The following is a 16,870-nucleotide window of genomic DNA, read 5'->3' as shown; positions in this document are numbered from 1 at the left end:
CAAATAGGACAAGTTTACAATCACGGGTACATAAAAATCACCATTACTACAAATAATGCTTAGCTTACAAGCACAAGTACATAGAGCTGTTGGTACAAATAAGGCTAAGTTTACAATCACGAGTACACATACTTGTTGCTATAAATATGACAAGTTCACAGCCACGGGTACATACAAAATCACGATTACATATAGCCGACACAAATATAGTTGTTATTACAAATAAGGCTAAGCTTACAACCACGAGTACATAGTCTAAGTTCAAAAGCCTGTGTCGAGATCATTGGGAGGAACCAATGTTTCGTCGTCGCTATCAGGATTGCCCCATTTCCACCAATCATCCACAAAACCAGCAGGTGGACCATTCGGATCGTCGACACAAATATAGCAATTGCAACACTCCTAGGGTCGCTCGCTTTTGTTGGATATTTTGCAACGAATTTCTTCCATGCGCTACCATCCGACGGGTGTATCATCTTCTTTTCGCTCTCCCTTATGCCAAGTAGGGGCCATCTCATCTGTTGGGCAGATTCCTCAGTCATAAAGAGCCTTTGGATCCTTGGTAGGAATGGAAGGTACCGTAGGATCTTTTGGGCTACTCCAGTTTGCCTCTTCTGTCCATTACCGGCGTCAACCTCGAAATACCTTGAGGATTTGCACTTGACACAGTACTTTGCTTCTGCATGCTCTTTTCTAAATAAAGTGCATCCCTTTGGACATGAGTGTATCTGCTCATATGGCATCTTAAGTGCACGAAGGATCTTCACAGACTCGTACATGTTCTTCGTCAGTAAGTGATTCGTCGGCAGAAGGCTTCCAACGATGGTCAGAAGATCATCGAATCCATCTCTACACAGGTTTCGGTCGCATTTAAAGGCCATCAAGCGTGCAATGGCATCTAGTTGAGTAACCTCAGTAAGCTCGTGTAGGGGTTTCTGTGCCGCAAACAGAGCTTCGTAGAACTGCTTTGTGCTTTTCTCCCCCTCCTCCTGTGTCTCCTCTACAACTGGATTCTCAGGTGCATGTGCATTACGGAAGTCCTCTAAGCAATCATCAATCCCAGTGTCAAATTCTCCCATGCCATGACTCCCACCAGCCCCATCGGTCCTCGCACGCTTTGATTTTGTCTCACCATGGAAATCCCAAGTGTGGTAGAATGGTGTGAAACCATACTTCACCAGGTGTTTACCAACTGTCTCCTTTGTTTGTTGTTTCTTGTTACTGCAGTCACGACACGGGCACCAGGCTATATCATGTCTCTTCTTATCAAACGCTGATTCTATGAACTCCTTGGTCTTTTGTATCCATTCCCCGGTCATTTTCCCCTGACGGGGTCGCCCCGTGTACATCCACTCACGGTTCTCCATCCTTTAGTAGATGCCAAAACAGATATACAATAGTGCATTTAATTAACCATACGATATCAAAAAAAATATTAGTTTTTACGCCATGCATCCACCTATGAATCTACTAGGAATCCTAATCCCACCCGAGGATGTGCAGATTGGATACGTTCTCCATGCTCTACCCCGACCCGAGACAAAATTTCGGCAGCACCTCCCCGCTGTTCTCCAGATACACGTCTCGGCAAAAATCCGAGAGGATGTGCATCCGAAGAACAATGGGGAGGCACTGTCGAAATCCTGTCTCGGAACGGAGCAAAGCATGGAAAACGTACCGAATCTACACATCCTCCGGCTGTCCAAAAAACGTGGACAATCCGAAAGAATTACGGTTATAAATATGCAATTTAATGCATATTAATTCGCGTAACCCTTCCGAACGGGAGACGCCTAGGTTTCGCGACTGACTTGGTTATCTAGACAAGAAAATAAACCCTAGGCACATTTGAGGGAGGTCAAAAAAATTACCCTCGGAGCGTGATAGATCAGCGAGGAAGATCCGCAACGAAATCTCGACACAATCTAGCAAACTCGACGCAATCTGCAGAATAAATATGCATACACATCAGAGTCATGGTTAAGGTTTCACCCTCGGTGAGAATTTTCCTGAGAATTAAGGTGAGAATAAATATGCATACCCTCGGTGAGAATTAAGGTGGGACATTTGACTGCTTCAATTTTCCTAAGTCTTGCTCGTGATCTGTAGAGGAGAAAGAAAATGAGAGAACTATATATGATCTCTGAATATATGGAAGAGGGCAAAACGAAAATAAGACTTTTCTTCAATTTGTAAATTGTAAGCAGCACAAAATAATCCAGAAATAAAAGGAGAAAGGTGAGGTTAATACCTTTCTTCAATCTTCCAATGCTGCTGGTGGACGACGGTGTCACGGAGGAGGACGGCCGCAGCTGGTGGAGACGCGCAGCTCGGGCAGTGGCCGATGGCGTCGAGCAGCCCTGGCCGGCCAACCCGGAGGGGAGGGGAGGGTACTCACGGCGGCAGCGTTCGGACGCAGAGCTCCACCATGCCTCCCCTCTACCGACGGCAACGGGGCCAGAGAGGAGCACAGGCGGCGGGGATCTGTGGGGCGGCGGCGTTCTGGGGCGGCGTCGATCTGCGGGGTGGCGGGGTTCTGCGGCGCGGCGGTGTTCTGCGGGGCGGCAGGGCGGCGGGGATCTACGCGGCGACGGAGGAGACGGCCGGCTGGGGGCAAGGCGGTGGGGGAGAAGCTGCCGGTGGCGCAGGATGGAAGGAGGCGGGCGAAAATGACTAAGACATCTGGATACACGGTCCGCGCTGCCTAGTGCGTGGGACACAATATTCGCCGAGTACAAACATTTGGATACACGGCAAAGCCATCTTCGCCGAGTCCCACGCCAAAAAACACTCAGCAAACAGGTTTTGGATCAATTTTGGCCTGGCTTGTGAGTTATAACCATTGCTCATAAAAATTTAATACTAGCATCACCAAAAGTAGACAAGTAAAACACATTTTATAGTTAGGCAAGTAAAAATTACGTAGGGACTACTAGGAATAACCTTACCACCGGCACACAGTTTTGGGCTATCCCGGCGCTTTTGTACTCGCCGGCGATCACCTCGCCGGTGGTAATGGGGGCAGAGGCGCGGCCGAGCGGAAAATGGTGTCCATGGGGGCAGAGGAGGCAGCGGAAAGGCGACGGCATCGAGCGGCGATGTCGCTGGAATCGGGACGAATTTGAACTACGCAACGCGTTCCACATACCTGTCCCGCGCGCTAGCTCTCCGGGAAGCCGTAGGATCCTCCGCCGTCTCCCGCCGATGTCGCTGGAATCGGGCCGAATTTGAACTACGCGTCCACTTTCCCCTTCTCCAGATTTTCCGGGAAAAACATTTTTAGCTCCTGAACATGTCATTTTATCTGGCCAACTTTTTCGGTTTCGCGTGCCTCCAAACAGGAGCACCGCCGCGCTCGACGGGGCGAAACGGGATGGCTGGTGTGAGCCATTCCAAGCAAAACTAATTGAAAAAAAAATCAGAAAAATGTGAGACCTTCGCGAGGCATCATTTTATGTGACCCATATGCGAGGAAAAATTTCAAACTTGGAATTAGACAGTTATTCCGGAAAAAACATTCACGAAATGAGCTATCACCTAAGGAGTTCTACGGCTTTTAGGTCAAACGGGCTAGGTTATGTCCAATGGGCATGCATAGTTTGCCGGAATGAGGCCACATCGCACACATGCGTGTGCCATGGGATGGGAATCAATGCTGTGTGTGAGGTTTCCCATCATGGCCACGAAAAACCCGTTTTCCATTTTCCGAGTGCCGAAACGGGGGTTTTTTGTGAAGCAAGTACATGGGACGCGAACTAGGGTTGAGGGAAACCTGTGCACAGCGATTGAAGAACGCCTACGCAACGCGTTCCACACACCCGCCCCGCGCGCAAGCTCTCCGGGAAGCCATAGGATCCTCCGCCGTCTCCCGCCGATGTCGCTGGAATCGGGCCGAACTTGAACTACGCGTCCACTTTCCCCTTCTCCAGATTTTCCGGGAAAAACATTTTTAGCTCCTGAACATGTCATTTTATCTGGCCAACTTTTTCGGTTTCGCGCGTGATGTCTACGCACGCTTCTATTCCTGTAGACAGTGTTGGGCCTCCAAGAGCAGAGGTTTGTAGAACTGCTGCAAGTTTCCCTTAAGTGAATCACCCAAGGTTTATCGAACTCAGGGAGGTAGAGGTCAAAGATATCCCTCTCAAGCAACCCTGCAATTAAGATACAAGAAGTCTCTTGTGTCCCCAACACACCTAATACACTTGTCAGATGTATAGGTGCACTAGTTCGACGAAGAGATAGTGAAATACAAGTAATATGGATGATTGTAAGTAGTAATTGCAATCTGAAATAAAAATGGCAGCAAGCAAACATGTAGCAGAACTTGTTGGAAACGGTGTTTCAATGCTTAGAAATAAGGCCTAGGGATCATACTTTCACTAGTGGACACTCTCAACAATGATCACATAACTGAATAAATAAATGCTACTCTTAAACACTCTCTTGTTGGATAACAAACACCATTCATTGTGCAGGGCTACAAAGCACACCTCAAGCCGGAGTAAACAATCTCCACAACTTCATAAAGGAATCACACACGATGCGCACACTGTCACCATCACACCGTGGAGAGTGAATCCGGAGTTCATATTAAAGTAACCTCTAGAGTGCATAATAGGCCGTTGCAATTTAGACCGAGTACTAACATAGCATACACACTGTCAACAATAGCTATGAAAGGGGGAATAGATCACGTCAATACTATCATAGTAATAGTTAACTTCATAATCTACAAGAGATTACAATCATAACCTACGCCAAGTACTACATGATGCACACACTGTCAACTTTACATCATGGAGGAGGAATAGACTACTTTAATAACATCACTAGAGTAGCACATAGATTAATAGTGATACAAAGCTCATGATCACATAAAGATCACACCATGGGAGAGAGAGATGAACCACATAGCTACCGGTAGAGCCCTCAGCCTCGGGGGAGAACTACTCCCTCCTCATCATGGGAGACAGCAACGGCGATGAAGATGGTGGTGGTGTCGATGGAGATGACTCTGGGGGCAATTTCCCGTCCCGGCGGCGTGCCGGAACAGAGACTTCTGTCCCCCGAAACTTGTCTTCGCGATGGCGGCGGCTACGGAACTCTTCGTGGAATATCGTCGACTGTGTTAGGGTTTTCGGAGACGGAGGAATATATAGCCGAAGGGGCGATGTCGGTGGAGTCCCGAGGGGCCCACCCCATAGGGTGGCGCGGCTAGGGGTGGGGCCACGCCCCCCTAGGGTGTGGCCGCCTCGTGGCTCCTCTTCGTCTCCTCTTCGGTGTTCTGGAAGCCTCCGTGAAAAATAAGACCGTGGGCTTTTGTTTCGTCCAATTCCGAGAATATTTCCTGTGTAGGATTTCTGAAACCAAAAACAGCAGAAAACAGGAACTGGCGCTTCGGCATCTTGTTAATAGGTTAGTCCCAGAAAATGCATAAAAATGATATAAAGTGTATATAAAACATGTAGGTATTGTCATAAAACTAGCATGGAACATCAGAAATTATAGATATGTTGGAGACGTATCAAGCATCCCCAAGCTTAGTTCCTACTCGCCCTCGAGTAGGTAAACGATAAAAAGAATAATTTCTGAAGTGACATGCTACCAACATGATCTTGATCAATACTATTGTAAAGCATATGAGATGAATGAAGTGATTCAAAGCAATGGTCTATAGTTTGTTAACAAATAGATAATGACTAAACAATTGAATCATATAGCAAAGACTTTTCATGAATAAGACTTTCAAGACAAGCATCAATAAGTCTTGCATAAGAGTTAACTCATAAAGCAATAGATTCTTAATAGAAGGTGTTGAAGCAACACAAAAGAAGATTTAAGTTTCAGCAGTTGCTTTCAACTTTCAACATGGATATCTCATGGATAATTGTCAACACAAAATAATATGATGAGTGCAATAAGCAAGCATGTAAGAATCAATGCACACAGTTGACACAAGTGTTTGCTTCTAAGATAGAAAGAAGTAGGTAAACTGACTCAACATAAAGTAAAAGAAAGGCCCTTCGCAGAGGGAAGCATGGATTACTCATGTGCTAGAGCTTTTTATTTTGAAAACATGGAAACAATTTTGTCAACGGTAGTAATAATTCATATGTGTTATGCATAAAACCTCCTATAAGTTGCAAGCCTCATGCATCGAATACTAATAGTGCCCGCTCCTTGTCCTAATTAGCTCGGATTTCCATGGATTATCATTGCATTACATATGTTTCAACCAAGTGTCACAAAGGGGTACCTCTATGCCACCTGTACAAAGGTCCAAGGAGATAGATCGCATTTGATCTCTCAATTTTGATAGATCTCAACTTGAGGACATCCATACCGGGACAACATAGAAAACAGATAATGGACTCCTCTTTTATGCTTTAAGCATTCAACAACAGATAATATTCTCATAAGAGATTTGAGGATTAATGTCCAAGCTGAAACTTCCACCATGATACATGGCTTTGGTTGGCGGCCCAAAGTTCTTCTCTAACAATATGCATACTCAAACCATTCAACTCATGGCAAATCTCCCTTACTTCAGACAAGACGAACATGCATAGCAACTCACATGATATTCAACAAAGGTGTAACAGTTGATGGCGTCCCCAGAAACATGGTTACCGCTCAACAAGCAACTTATAAGAAATAAGATACATAAGCGACATATTCATTACCACAATAGTTTTTAGGCTACTTTCCCATGAGCTATGTATTGCAAAGACAAGGAATGGATTTTTTTAAAGGTAGCACGCAAGCAATTTACTTTGGAATGGCAGAAAAATACCACATAGTAGGTAGTTATGGTGGACACAAATGGCATAGGTTTTGGCTCAAGGTTTTGGATGCACGAGAAGCATTCCCTCTCAGTACAAGGCTTTGGCTAGCAAGGTTGAAGCAAACACAAGTATGAACCGGTACAGCAAAACTTACATAAGAACATATTGCAAGCATTATAAGACTCTACACTGTCTTCCTTGTTGCTCAAACACTTTTACCAGAAAATATCTAGACTTTAGAGAGACCAATCATGCGAACCAAATTTCAACAAGCTCTACGGTAGTTCTCCACTAATAGGTTTAAACTACATGATGCAAGAGCTTAAACATGATCTACTTGAGAGCTCAAAACAATTGCCAAGTATCAAATTATTCAAGACAATATACCAATTACCACATGAAGTATTTTCTGTTTCCAACCAAATAGCAATAAATGCAGCAGCTTTCAACTTTTGCCATGAACATTAAAAGTAAAACGAAGAACACAAGTGTTCAAATGAAAAAGCGGAGCGTGTCTCTCTCCCACACAAGAATGATAGGATCCAATTTATTCAGAGAACTAAGATAACAAAACGAAAATAAAAACACACAGACGCTCCAAGTAAAGCACATAAGATGTGACCGAATAAAAATATAGTTTCACTAGAGGTGACCTGATAAGTTGTTGATGAAGAAGGGGATGCCTTGGGCATCCCCAAGCTTAGATGCTTGAGTCTTCTTGAAATATGCAGGGATGAACCACGGGGGCATCCCCAAACTTAGACTTTTCACTCTTCTTGATCATATTATATCATCCTCCTCTCTTGATCCTTGAAAACTTCCTTCACACCAAACTCAAAACAATCTCATTAGAGGGTTAGTGCGTAATCAAAAATTCATATGTTCAGCAAGGACACAATCATTCCCAACACTTCTGGTAATTACCCAAGGTTACTGAAATTTAATGGAGCAAAGAAACCCACTCAAACACAGTAAAAGAGGCAATGCGAAATAAAAGGCAGAATCTGTCAAAACAGAACAGTCCGTAAAGACGAATTTTTTCGAGGCACTTAACATGCTCAGATGAAAAAGCTCAAATTGAATAAAAGTTGCGTACATATCTGAGGATTACTCACGAATTTTTTCAAGATTTTTAGATATTCCTACAGAGAGAACAACTCAAATTCGTGACAGCTAAAAATCTGTTCCTGCGCAGAAATCCAAATCTAGTATCAACTTTCTATCAAAGACTTTACTTGGCACAAAAATGAAATAAACATGATAAGGAGAGATTGCTACAGTAGTAACAACTTCCAAGACACAACAAAACAGTAGCAAAATAAAAACATGGGTTATCTCCCAAGAAGTGCTTTCTTTATAGCCATTAAGATGGGCTCAGTAATTTTAATGATGTTCTCGCAAGAAATAAGAGTTGAAGCAAAAGAGAGCATCAAAAGCAAATAAGAAACACTTTTAAGTCTAACCCACTTCCTATGAAAAAGAATCTTGTAAATAAACAAGTCATGTAAGCATAATGCAATAAGCATAGGAAAACAAGACAAGCGCAACTTCAAGATTTTCAGCAAAAAGAGAGGTGTTTTAGTAACATGAAAATCCCTACAACCATATTGTCCTCTCTCATAAAGATTTTCAGTAGCATCATGAACAAACTCAACAATATAACTATCACATGAAACATTCTTATCATGGGCTACATGCATAAAATTATTACTCTCCACATAAGCATAGTCATTACTATTAATTGTAGTGGAAGCAAATTCAATAAAATAGCTATCATTATTATTCTCATCACCATAATCATCATATATAGGAGGCATATTGTAATCATAATTAATTTTCTCCTCAATGGTAGGTGGACTGAAAATATGATAGTCATCATTGTAATCATCATATATAGGAGGTAAAGTATCATCAAAGTAAATTTTCTCCTCCATGCTTGGGGGACTAAAAATATCATGCTCATCAAAACCAGCTTCCCCAAGCTTAGAATTTTCCATAGCATTAGCAACAATGGTGTTCAAAGCATTCATACTAATAACATTGCCATTAGCATGCATATAAAGTTCCATAGGTTTTTTAATTTTCTCTTCAAACACCTCATGTCCTAATTCAATATAAATTTCATAAAGATCTCTAATTTTTTTGTTGTTTTCCATTAAGCCGAACTAGTGAAATAAAAACAAGAAACAAAAAGATGCAATTGCAGGATCTAAAGGAAATAGCTTCGAGCACTCACACACCGGCAACAGTGCTAGGAAATAGCTTAGTAGTCGGAGGATGTGAATACCTTTTACCTTACCTCCCCGGCAACGGCGCCAGAAAATAGCTTGATGTCAACGCACGCTTCTATTCCTGTAGACAGTGTTGGGCCTCCAAGAGCAGAGGTTTGTAGAACAGCAGCAAGTTTCCCTTAAGTGAATCACCCAAGGTTTATCGAACTCAGGGAGGTAGAGGTCAAAGATATCCCTCTCAAGCAACCCTGCAATTAAGATAGGAGAAGTCTCTTGTGTCCCCAACACACCTAATACACTTGTCAGATGTATAGGTGCACTAGTTCAGCGAAGAGATAGTGAAATACAAGTAATATGGATGATTATAAGTAGTAATTGCAATCTGAAATAAAAATGGCAGCAAGCAAACATGTAGCAGAACTTGTTGGAAACGGTGTTTCAATGCTTAGAAATAAGGCCTAGGGATCATACTTTCACTAGTGGATACTCTCAACAATGATCACATAACTGAATAAATAAATGCTACTCTTAAACACTCTCTTGTTGGATAACAAACACCATTCATTGTGTAGGGCTACAAAGCACACCTCAAGCCGGAGTAAACAAGCTCCACAACTTCATAAAGAAATCACACACGATGCGCACACTGTCACCATCACACCGTGGAGAGTGAATCCGGAGTTCATATTAAAGTAACCTCTAGAGTGCATAATAGACCGTTGCAATTTAGACCGAGTACTAACATAGCATATACACTGTCAACAATAGCTATGAAAGGGGGAATAGATCACATCAATACTATCATAGTAATAGTTAACTTCATAATCTACAAGAGATTACAATCATAACCTACGCCAAATACTACATGATGCACACACTGTCAACTTTACATCATGGAGGAGGAATAGACTACTTTAATAACATCACTAGAGTAGCACATAGATTAATAGTGATACAAAGCTCATGATCACATAAAGATCACACCATGGGAGAGAGAGATGAACCACATAGCTACCGGTAGAGCCCTCAGCCTCGGGGGAGAACTACTCCCTCCTCATCATGGGAGACAGCAACGGCGATGAAGATGATGGTGGTGTCGATGGAGATGACTCCGGGGGCAATTCCCCGTCCCGGCGGCGTGCCGGAACAGAGACTTCTGTCTCCCGAAACTTGTCTTCGCGATGGCGGCGGCTACGAAACTCTTCGTGGAATATCGTCGACTGTGTTAGGGTTTTCGGAGACGGAGGAATATATAGGCGAAGGAGCGATGTCGGTGGAGTCCCGAGGGGTCCACCCCATAAGGTAGCGCGGCCAGGGGTGGGGCCGCGCCCCCCTAGGGTGTGGCCGCCTCGTGGCTCCTCTTTGTCTCCTCTTCGGTGTTCTGGAAGCCTCCGTGGAAAATAAGACCGTGGGCTTTTGTTTCGTCCAATTCCGAGAATATTTCCTGTGTAGGATTTGTGAAACCAGAAACAGCAGAAAACAGGAACTGGCGCTTCGGCATCTTGTTAATAGGTTAGTCCCGGAAAATGCATAAAAATGATATAAAGTGTATATAAAACATGTAGGTATTATCATAAAACTAGCATGGAACATCAGAAATTATATATACGTTGGAGACGTATCAGCGCGCCTCCAAACAGGATCACCGCCGCGCTCGACGGGGCGAAACGGGATGGCTGGTGTGACCCATTCCGAGCAAAACTAATTCAAAAAAAATCAGAAAAATGTGAGACCTTCGCGAGGCGTCATTTTATGTGACCCATATGCGAGGAAAAATTTCAAACCTGGAATTAGACAGTTATTCCGGAAAAACATTCACGAAATGAGCTATCACCTAAGGAGTTCTACGGCTTTTAGGTCAAACGGGCTAGGTTATGTCCAATGGGCATGCATAGTTTGCCGGAACGAGGCCACATCGCGCACATGCGTGTACCATGGGATGGGAATCAACGCTGTGTGTGAGGTTTTCCCATCATAGCCACGAAAAACCCGTTTTCCATTTTCCGAGTGCCGAAATGGGGGTTTTTTGTGAAGCAAGTACATGGGGCGCGAACTAGTGTTGAGGGAAACCCGTGCACAGCGATAGAAGAACGCCTACGCAACGCGTTCCACACACCCGCCCCGCGCGCTAGCTCTCCGGGAAGCCGTACGATCCTACGTCGTCTCCCGCCGATGTCGCTGGAATCGGGCCAAATTTGAACTACGCGTCCACTTTCCCCTGCTCCAGATTTTCCGGAAAAAACATTTTTAGCTCCTGAACGTGTCATTTTATGTGGCCAACTTTTTCGGTTTCGCGCGCCGCCACGGGGCGAAACGGGACGTCTTTGCCTAGTACCCCAATGAAATACAAGGCAAACAAGGGCTTTGCTGTGTACCATCTGGAATACACACGGCAGAGAAGGCCTTCGCCGTGTACCTTCTAGAAGACACACGGCAAAGCAAATTATTTGTTGGGCGGGAGATCTCGCGCCGGCCTGGGAATATTTCTTTGCCGTGTATCTCCGTAAAATACCCGGCGAAGATGATCTTTGCCGGGTGTCTAACTGGTGACACCCGGCGAAGAAAGGTACCGTTATACCCCCGTCAGCTGGATGCGTTACTCGCCAGCTGGCAGCTCTGTTTGCCGAGTATCTAGTGGCGGCACTCGGTAAAGAGTCTCTTTGCCGTGTCTTCATCTTTACCGAGTGCATTTTTTCTGCTGTGCCGTGTGTTTATTCTTCGCCGTGTGTCAACACTCGGCAAAGTTTTCGTCGTCGTGTATTTCGTTTTGCCACCCGGCGAAGAGCTTCACTGCCGTGTACCCGAGTAAAAGCACCCGGCAAAGAAGGAAACACACGGCAAAGATACGATTTCCGGTAGTGCGTCCAGGCGTGGTACAATGGACCCTGGCTCCTTCCTGTCTTTTTAGCGGACGCTGAGAGGGTGTCGGGGATCGTGCGTGGGACCAAAACTTGGTTTTCTTTGGGTTTTTCGGCGTGAGCGAATTTCCCCGTGCGGGAGGAGAGGGACGACCTATCAACCATTCCACCAACTCTAACCATTTAATATAGTAGACATAGTAGGAAAAAATGCATAATGTATAAGGGAAAAGTAAGTTATAAATAGCTAGCCGGTAACCATGCACGGAGGCCGGCCTCAGCGGCGCTGAGCTCAAAGTAGAAGCCTAGGAGGCAGCCAAGGGGATTACTGGCAATGTAATAGCATTCAACATTGAAACGTAGGCGACGAACAACTAGCCACCCACAGCCCACGGCCACAACTTGCCTATCTCCCTTATAATTACCAAAATAAGGGCCCATCTCATCAGAAATGCAGAGTGGCTCTCATGTACCACACACCCCCATACTTGGAAAGATTTTTAAAAAACAAAGGTTAAAAAAATTTGAACTTTTTTTTGAAATCAAAGATGATTAGGTATTATACTTCTATATAAATATTTCCCTAGAAAATTACTTTCATTGTATCCTAGCTAAAAAAAACTCGAAACGCCCCATGACCAGGTACTATTCACTTTATATTTATCTTAATTTTGTTTTTTTTCCTAAAGACCATGGGAATCGTTTCTTTTCCAAACATTTTTTTCATGAGTACAAACTTGAACATCCTTGGTTTCTAAGAAGATTCAGTTTTTTTTTTACTTTTTAAAAGTACTACAATTTTTTAGGTGTACGGGGGTGTGTGGCACCCGAGAGCCAAAAGTCCATTTCACTCATCTCATCATTTACTTTGATACTAAGAGTCCCTTGTGTAACTGCACTTTTCAGCCAGAGCATCCAGTCAGGAATGAAGATGGATGTGTTGATTTGTGAAGAAGAAAAGAGATCATCCAGATAATCTAATCACAAACGAGAGTGGTAATAACATATAGATCATCCATAAAGGACATACATTATCGATTAACAGATCAAATTAACTCGTGGATCTCAATATATATAGAAAAGAATGCGGGCGTTGGAGGTAGTGGTCAAGTAAGAATTACAAACATGGTAAAATGAATAAGCAAACTAGAAACGATGACTGGGACTAAGAACACCAAAGAGCACGACACTATGAAACATTGTTCTCACTAGTCCAAGGGTGTCGAGATGGCCAGACCATCAACCGGTGCAGGCAGGGCACTAGGGCTTGTTGATCGACGCACATGTCTTCCTGATCTCGCCCTCGGCGCTGGTCTTCACCCCGATGTAGCCCATCTTCACCATGGCATCTTCAAAGTCATGGTACCACGCGAGTGGGCCTAAGAACTTGCCACCCAAAAAGGGAAGGTTACCGGCATAGAACTCCACCAGGTCCTCGGTTTGCGAGGACGTGGTGAGCGACGCGTCGGAGTTGAAGAGCACATCGCGGCTCACGACGTTCTTGTAGTACTGGTTGTCCAACCTGTCGGGGGTCACAGCATCCTGCGGCACATTTACGCTGCTGCCGGCGCTGCAGGTCGCGGTCAGCTGCCCGGCGAGCTTGGGTTCCATGGCGGTGCTGGAGTTGGCGGCCGGCGGGAGGCGGTCGGGGAAGGAGGAGCAGGCTGAGCGTCCGATGGAGTGCGCGCCGGAAAGCACGACCATTTCGTTCTGGTTGAGCCCCTTGGCGGCGAACATGGCCGTGGTCAGGGCGAGGTCCCCGAAAGGCGGCGGCAGGTTCTGGAAGGTGTCGTTGGCGCGCGATACTTTCCCGTCGTACCGGCCGGCCGGCACACGGTAGTTGATCCTGCCGTAGCTCAGGCTGTAGCTGGCGTCGCGGCCAGCGAAGGCGACGATGTCGGCGCACGAGACGATGCCTGGGCAGTGCTTCTCGAGTTTAGCCTTTGCCTCCTCAATCAGTTCGAAGCCACGCAGGCTGAGGTTGGGGACAGCCGTCCTCTCCGTGTCCGTGCCGCTGAGCAGGACGGAGCCGTCGCAGCCCTGGGAGAACCACGCCAACGTACGGTCAACATTTGTGAGCCAGCTACTCTAATTACGTACCTTGCATTTCATGCACAAACTACATATACGAAGAATACTGCAAGAAATGAATGTACGTGTTGGTACCTCGACGAAGCAGTCGTGGAAGAAGAGGCGTATAAGCCCGGCCTTCTCGCCGGCGGTGGCTTTCTCCACGACCTCCCTCACGATCTCCTCCGCCCGAGGGCACTTGTCCTTGTCGGCATAGTAGCCGACCTTGAGCCCAGGGGCAGGGCTCAGCGGAGGACAAGCCGGTGGGAGCGGGTAGGGCACGCTAGGATTCGGGGGTGGAAAGCCGTAGCCGGCATAGATTGGAAATTCGCAGGACACGGCGCCGAGCAAGGAGGCGAGCACGGCGAGAACGGCAAGCTTGGCCATCTTCCTAGCTTCCTGCTCGGGTCTTGGGGTTTGCTCGAGAGAAGATGGGATGAAGCAAACTTGCTGTTTTGCATGTGTATTTATAGCCGTACCACAGGTGAACTTACTTTTGCAGCGGAACCGTGGTGCATGCGAACGCACAAACAAACAAGCTGATGTGCGTGCATCGCGGCGGCATCAGCTTCATTGCTCCTCCATTATGCATAATGCGACCACCTGTCCAGGTTCGATTTGCGTACATGACTTGCGTTGACACTCGAACACGTATTACAAATTATACTCGACGTGCATGGAACCTAAACATGTGCAACTAACTAGTTAACCAAGTTTCCCGGCCATCCATGCATGTGGAACTAACTACCTGTTGGTGTGCATTACGACAGGAAGTTCCTGGGCAGAGAAAAGACGTACGTAGAAGATGCACCCAATTATCGTCCAAACAAAGGAAACCGGCACGCCGCCGTCGCCAGCGCACGTCAAATCCGAGTCCTTCAAGGGAGACTCTACAAGTGAAAACTGCCGACTCGGCTGACCGCAAGGCTCCTTCCACCATCTCCTCTGCATGGACGTGTTTGGTATCCTGGATGGACCTTGGCTCGCATCGGCCCAACAATTTTCGATCCGTTTGGTTGCCTGCAGGCCGCTGCGTTGTTGCATGAACAGGGTCTCAAAACACCTCTGGGACAGCCCTGGAGGAACGCCCGGAATGGTAGTTTTCTTGGAGCCAGGCCCATTACGGCCAGAAGGCTGCACGCGTGGGGAAGGGAGACGGAAACGCCGCGTCCATTCGGGAACACACGCCATAATTAGCCTTACCGCTCCCCTCTCCTTCCTCTCATTCGCGACTTCACTCTCACTACCCCAAACTGTCACATCACCAGGCGGTTTGATGGAACCTATACATGTGCAACTAACTAGTTAACCAACGGCTGGTAAATTTACGAGATGAAGTATCGGGAACTAACTACCTGTTGGCTGTTGCCGCCAACACACGATGCTGTTGCACGCCAATCCGCCGCCGCCTCCACAGGGCGTCCCCGCCGCCGGCACAGTATGTCGCCACACGCCAATCCGCCGTCCGTTCCATCACCATCCAGCGCCCCGACCTACCATGCCTCCATCCAGCGTCGCGACAGTTGACGCCATGGCGACCACTCGTAGCTTTCCCAAGCCACCACTACGTCCTCGTCACATTCATTTCTCCCCCAAGTTTGATAGGTCATCGGCGTATGAAGGATCCATCGCCGTTATTCATGCTACTCTTCTATGGGCCCACCGGGCAGTGACTAAGGGTGCTTGGCTCGTGAGCTAGCCCGAGCCACACCGAGTTTCTATGAAGCCCGAGGCAAAGCTCATTTTTCAGACTCGACAGCCCAGCGAGCCAGCCCAAACCGAGCTGACAAACGACGAGCCAAAACATGACTTGGACCAAGTTAGCTCGTGTCCAGCCTTAGCCCTTGGCCCGACTTCTCCTGGTGCTGCCGTATGAGGCAGCAGCGGTGTGATGGCCACGACAAACCCACGAAATTAGCTTTCCCCCCATGGAGCACACATCGACATTTTTCTCCTTGCTGCTCCTTGGCACGTGGACTAAAGTGACAGTGGGGATACCGGATGGCCAGATTGCAGCGCGGAGACCAGCACGACTACACTCCCTCGGCCGCGCTCAACATGGCATGGCGTGGAGATCCGGGGGAGGGACTGGAGGAGGAGCAACAACGGTGGTGTACGGCAGGGGCGAAGCCAGAATAAATGGTCACTGGTGTCAAAACAACAAACAACACAAGCTTACAACTATTTTTAATGGTGTCATTTTTTGCTTATGCACTACAACTATAAGAAAATGTGTCCTGGGGGCGTCGGTGTCAATTGACACCGGTGCTTACACTGTAGATCCGCCCTGGTATACGGACGAAAGAGATGCCAATAATATGGAGAAACTACCGTTGAGGATTTTTCGCAGCACGTTTGTTTTCCATGGAGTCGTCACTACAGGAAACAGCATCTTTACCGGGTACCAAAAATACCCGGCGAAAGGCTAAAAACACCCGGCGAAGAATTCGCCATGTATTACACTCGGCGAAGACGACACGGCGAAGACATGGCCGGCGAAGAATCTTCGCCGGGTGTATTTTCTCGGATACACGGCAAAGCCTCTTTGCCGGGTGTCGGAAGAAGGCACACGGCAGAGAAAAGTGAAACTCCGTTTGCAGCCAGCCTAACTGCGCGTTTTCTTCGCCGTGTGCTTGTTCCTACCATACAGCAAAGAGTATGGAAGGGCCACGTCATCATTTTCTCTTTGCCGAGTCCCGTGGAAACGCACACACGGCAAAGACCAAAAAAACCACGTCACCGTTTTTGTCTTTGCCGGGTGTTTTTTATAAACTACACGGCAAACAAGAAAGGAAGCCACGTCATTGCTATTTGTTTGTCGGGTGTTACCTGCTACTACACACGGCAAAATCCCATGGGAAGGCTACGTCAAGCCCTCTTCGCTGGGTACCGTGGCCTGGGAGACACGGCAAATGTATCTCCACCG

The 16,870-nt window shown here is 46.5% G+C and overlaps 2 protein-coding genes across 3 annotated transcripts; both read right to left on the bottom strand.

The window, feature by feature from the left end:
• Window positions 1-94: 94 nt before the first annotated feature.
• LOC139834979 (uncharacterized) lies at window positions 95-2,692 on the bottom strand. 2 transcript variants are annotated; one of them, XM_071824922.1, is made up of 4 exons: window positions 2,252-2,692; window positions 2,042-2,103; window positions 1,872-1,944; window positions 95-1,368 (listed from the first exon to the last, which is right to left on the bottom strand). In XM_071824922.1, exon 4 carries the CDS (start codon window positions 1,365-1,367, stop codon window positions 186-188), a length of 1,182 nt encoding a protein of 393 aa, XP_071681023.1. In that variant the 5' UTR covers window position 1,368; window positions 1,872-1,944; window positions 2,042-2,103; window positions 2,252-2,692; the 3' UTR covers window positions 95-185. The 2 variants fall into 2 exon arrangements, with proteins under 2 accessions (XP_071681023.1, XP_071681041.1); XM_071824940.1 differs by lacking the exon at window positions 2,042-2,103.
• A 10,220-nt stretch (window positions 2,693-12,912) lies between these two features.
• On the bottom strand, window positions 12,913-14,354 carry LOC127342470 (peroxidase 2-like). Its single transcript, XM_051368431.2, has 2 exons — window positions 14,041-14,354; window positions 12,913-13,914 (listed from the first exon to the last, which is right to left on the bottom strand). The coding sequence occupies exons 1-2, from the start codon at window positions 14,329-14,331 to the stop codon at window positions 13,135-13,137; spliced, it is 1,071 nt and encodes a 356-aa protein (XP_051224391.2). The 5' UTR covers window positions 14,332-14,354; the 3' UTR covers window positions 12,913-13,134.
• Window positions 14,355-16,870: the final 2,516 nt, after the last annotated feature.

The sequence above is a fragment of the Lolium perenne genome, chromosome 1 (assembly GCF_019359855.2).
Source record: "Lolium perenne isolate Kyuss_39 chromosome 1, Kyuss_2.0, whole genome shotgun sequence".
Lineage (NCBI taxonomy): Eukaryota > Viridiplantae > Streptophyta > Magnoliopsida > Poales > Poaceae > Lolium > Lolium perenne.
The sequence above is the reverse complement of the archived record's forward strand: the minus strand, read 5'-3'. Positions and strand labels throughout refer to the sequence as shown.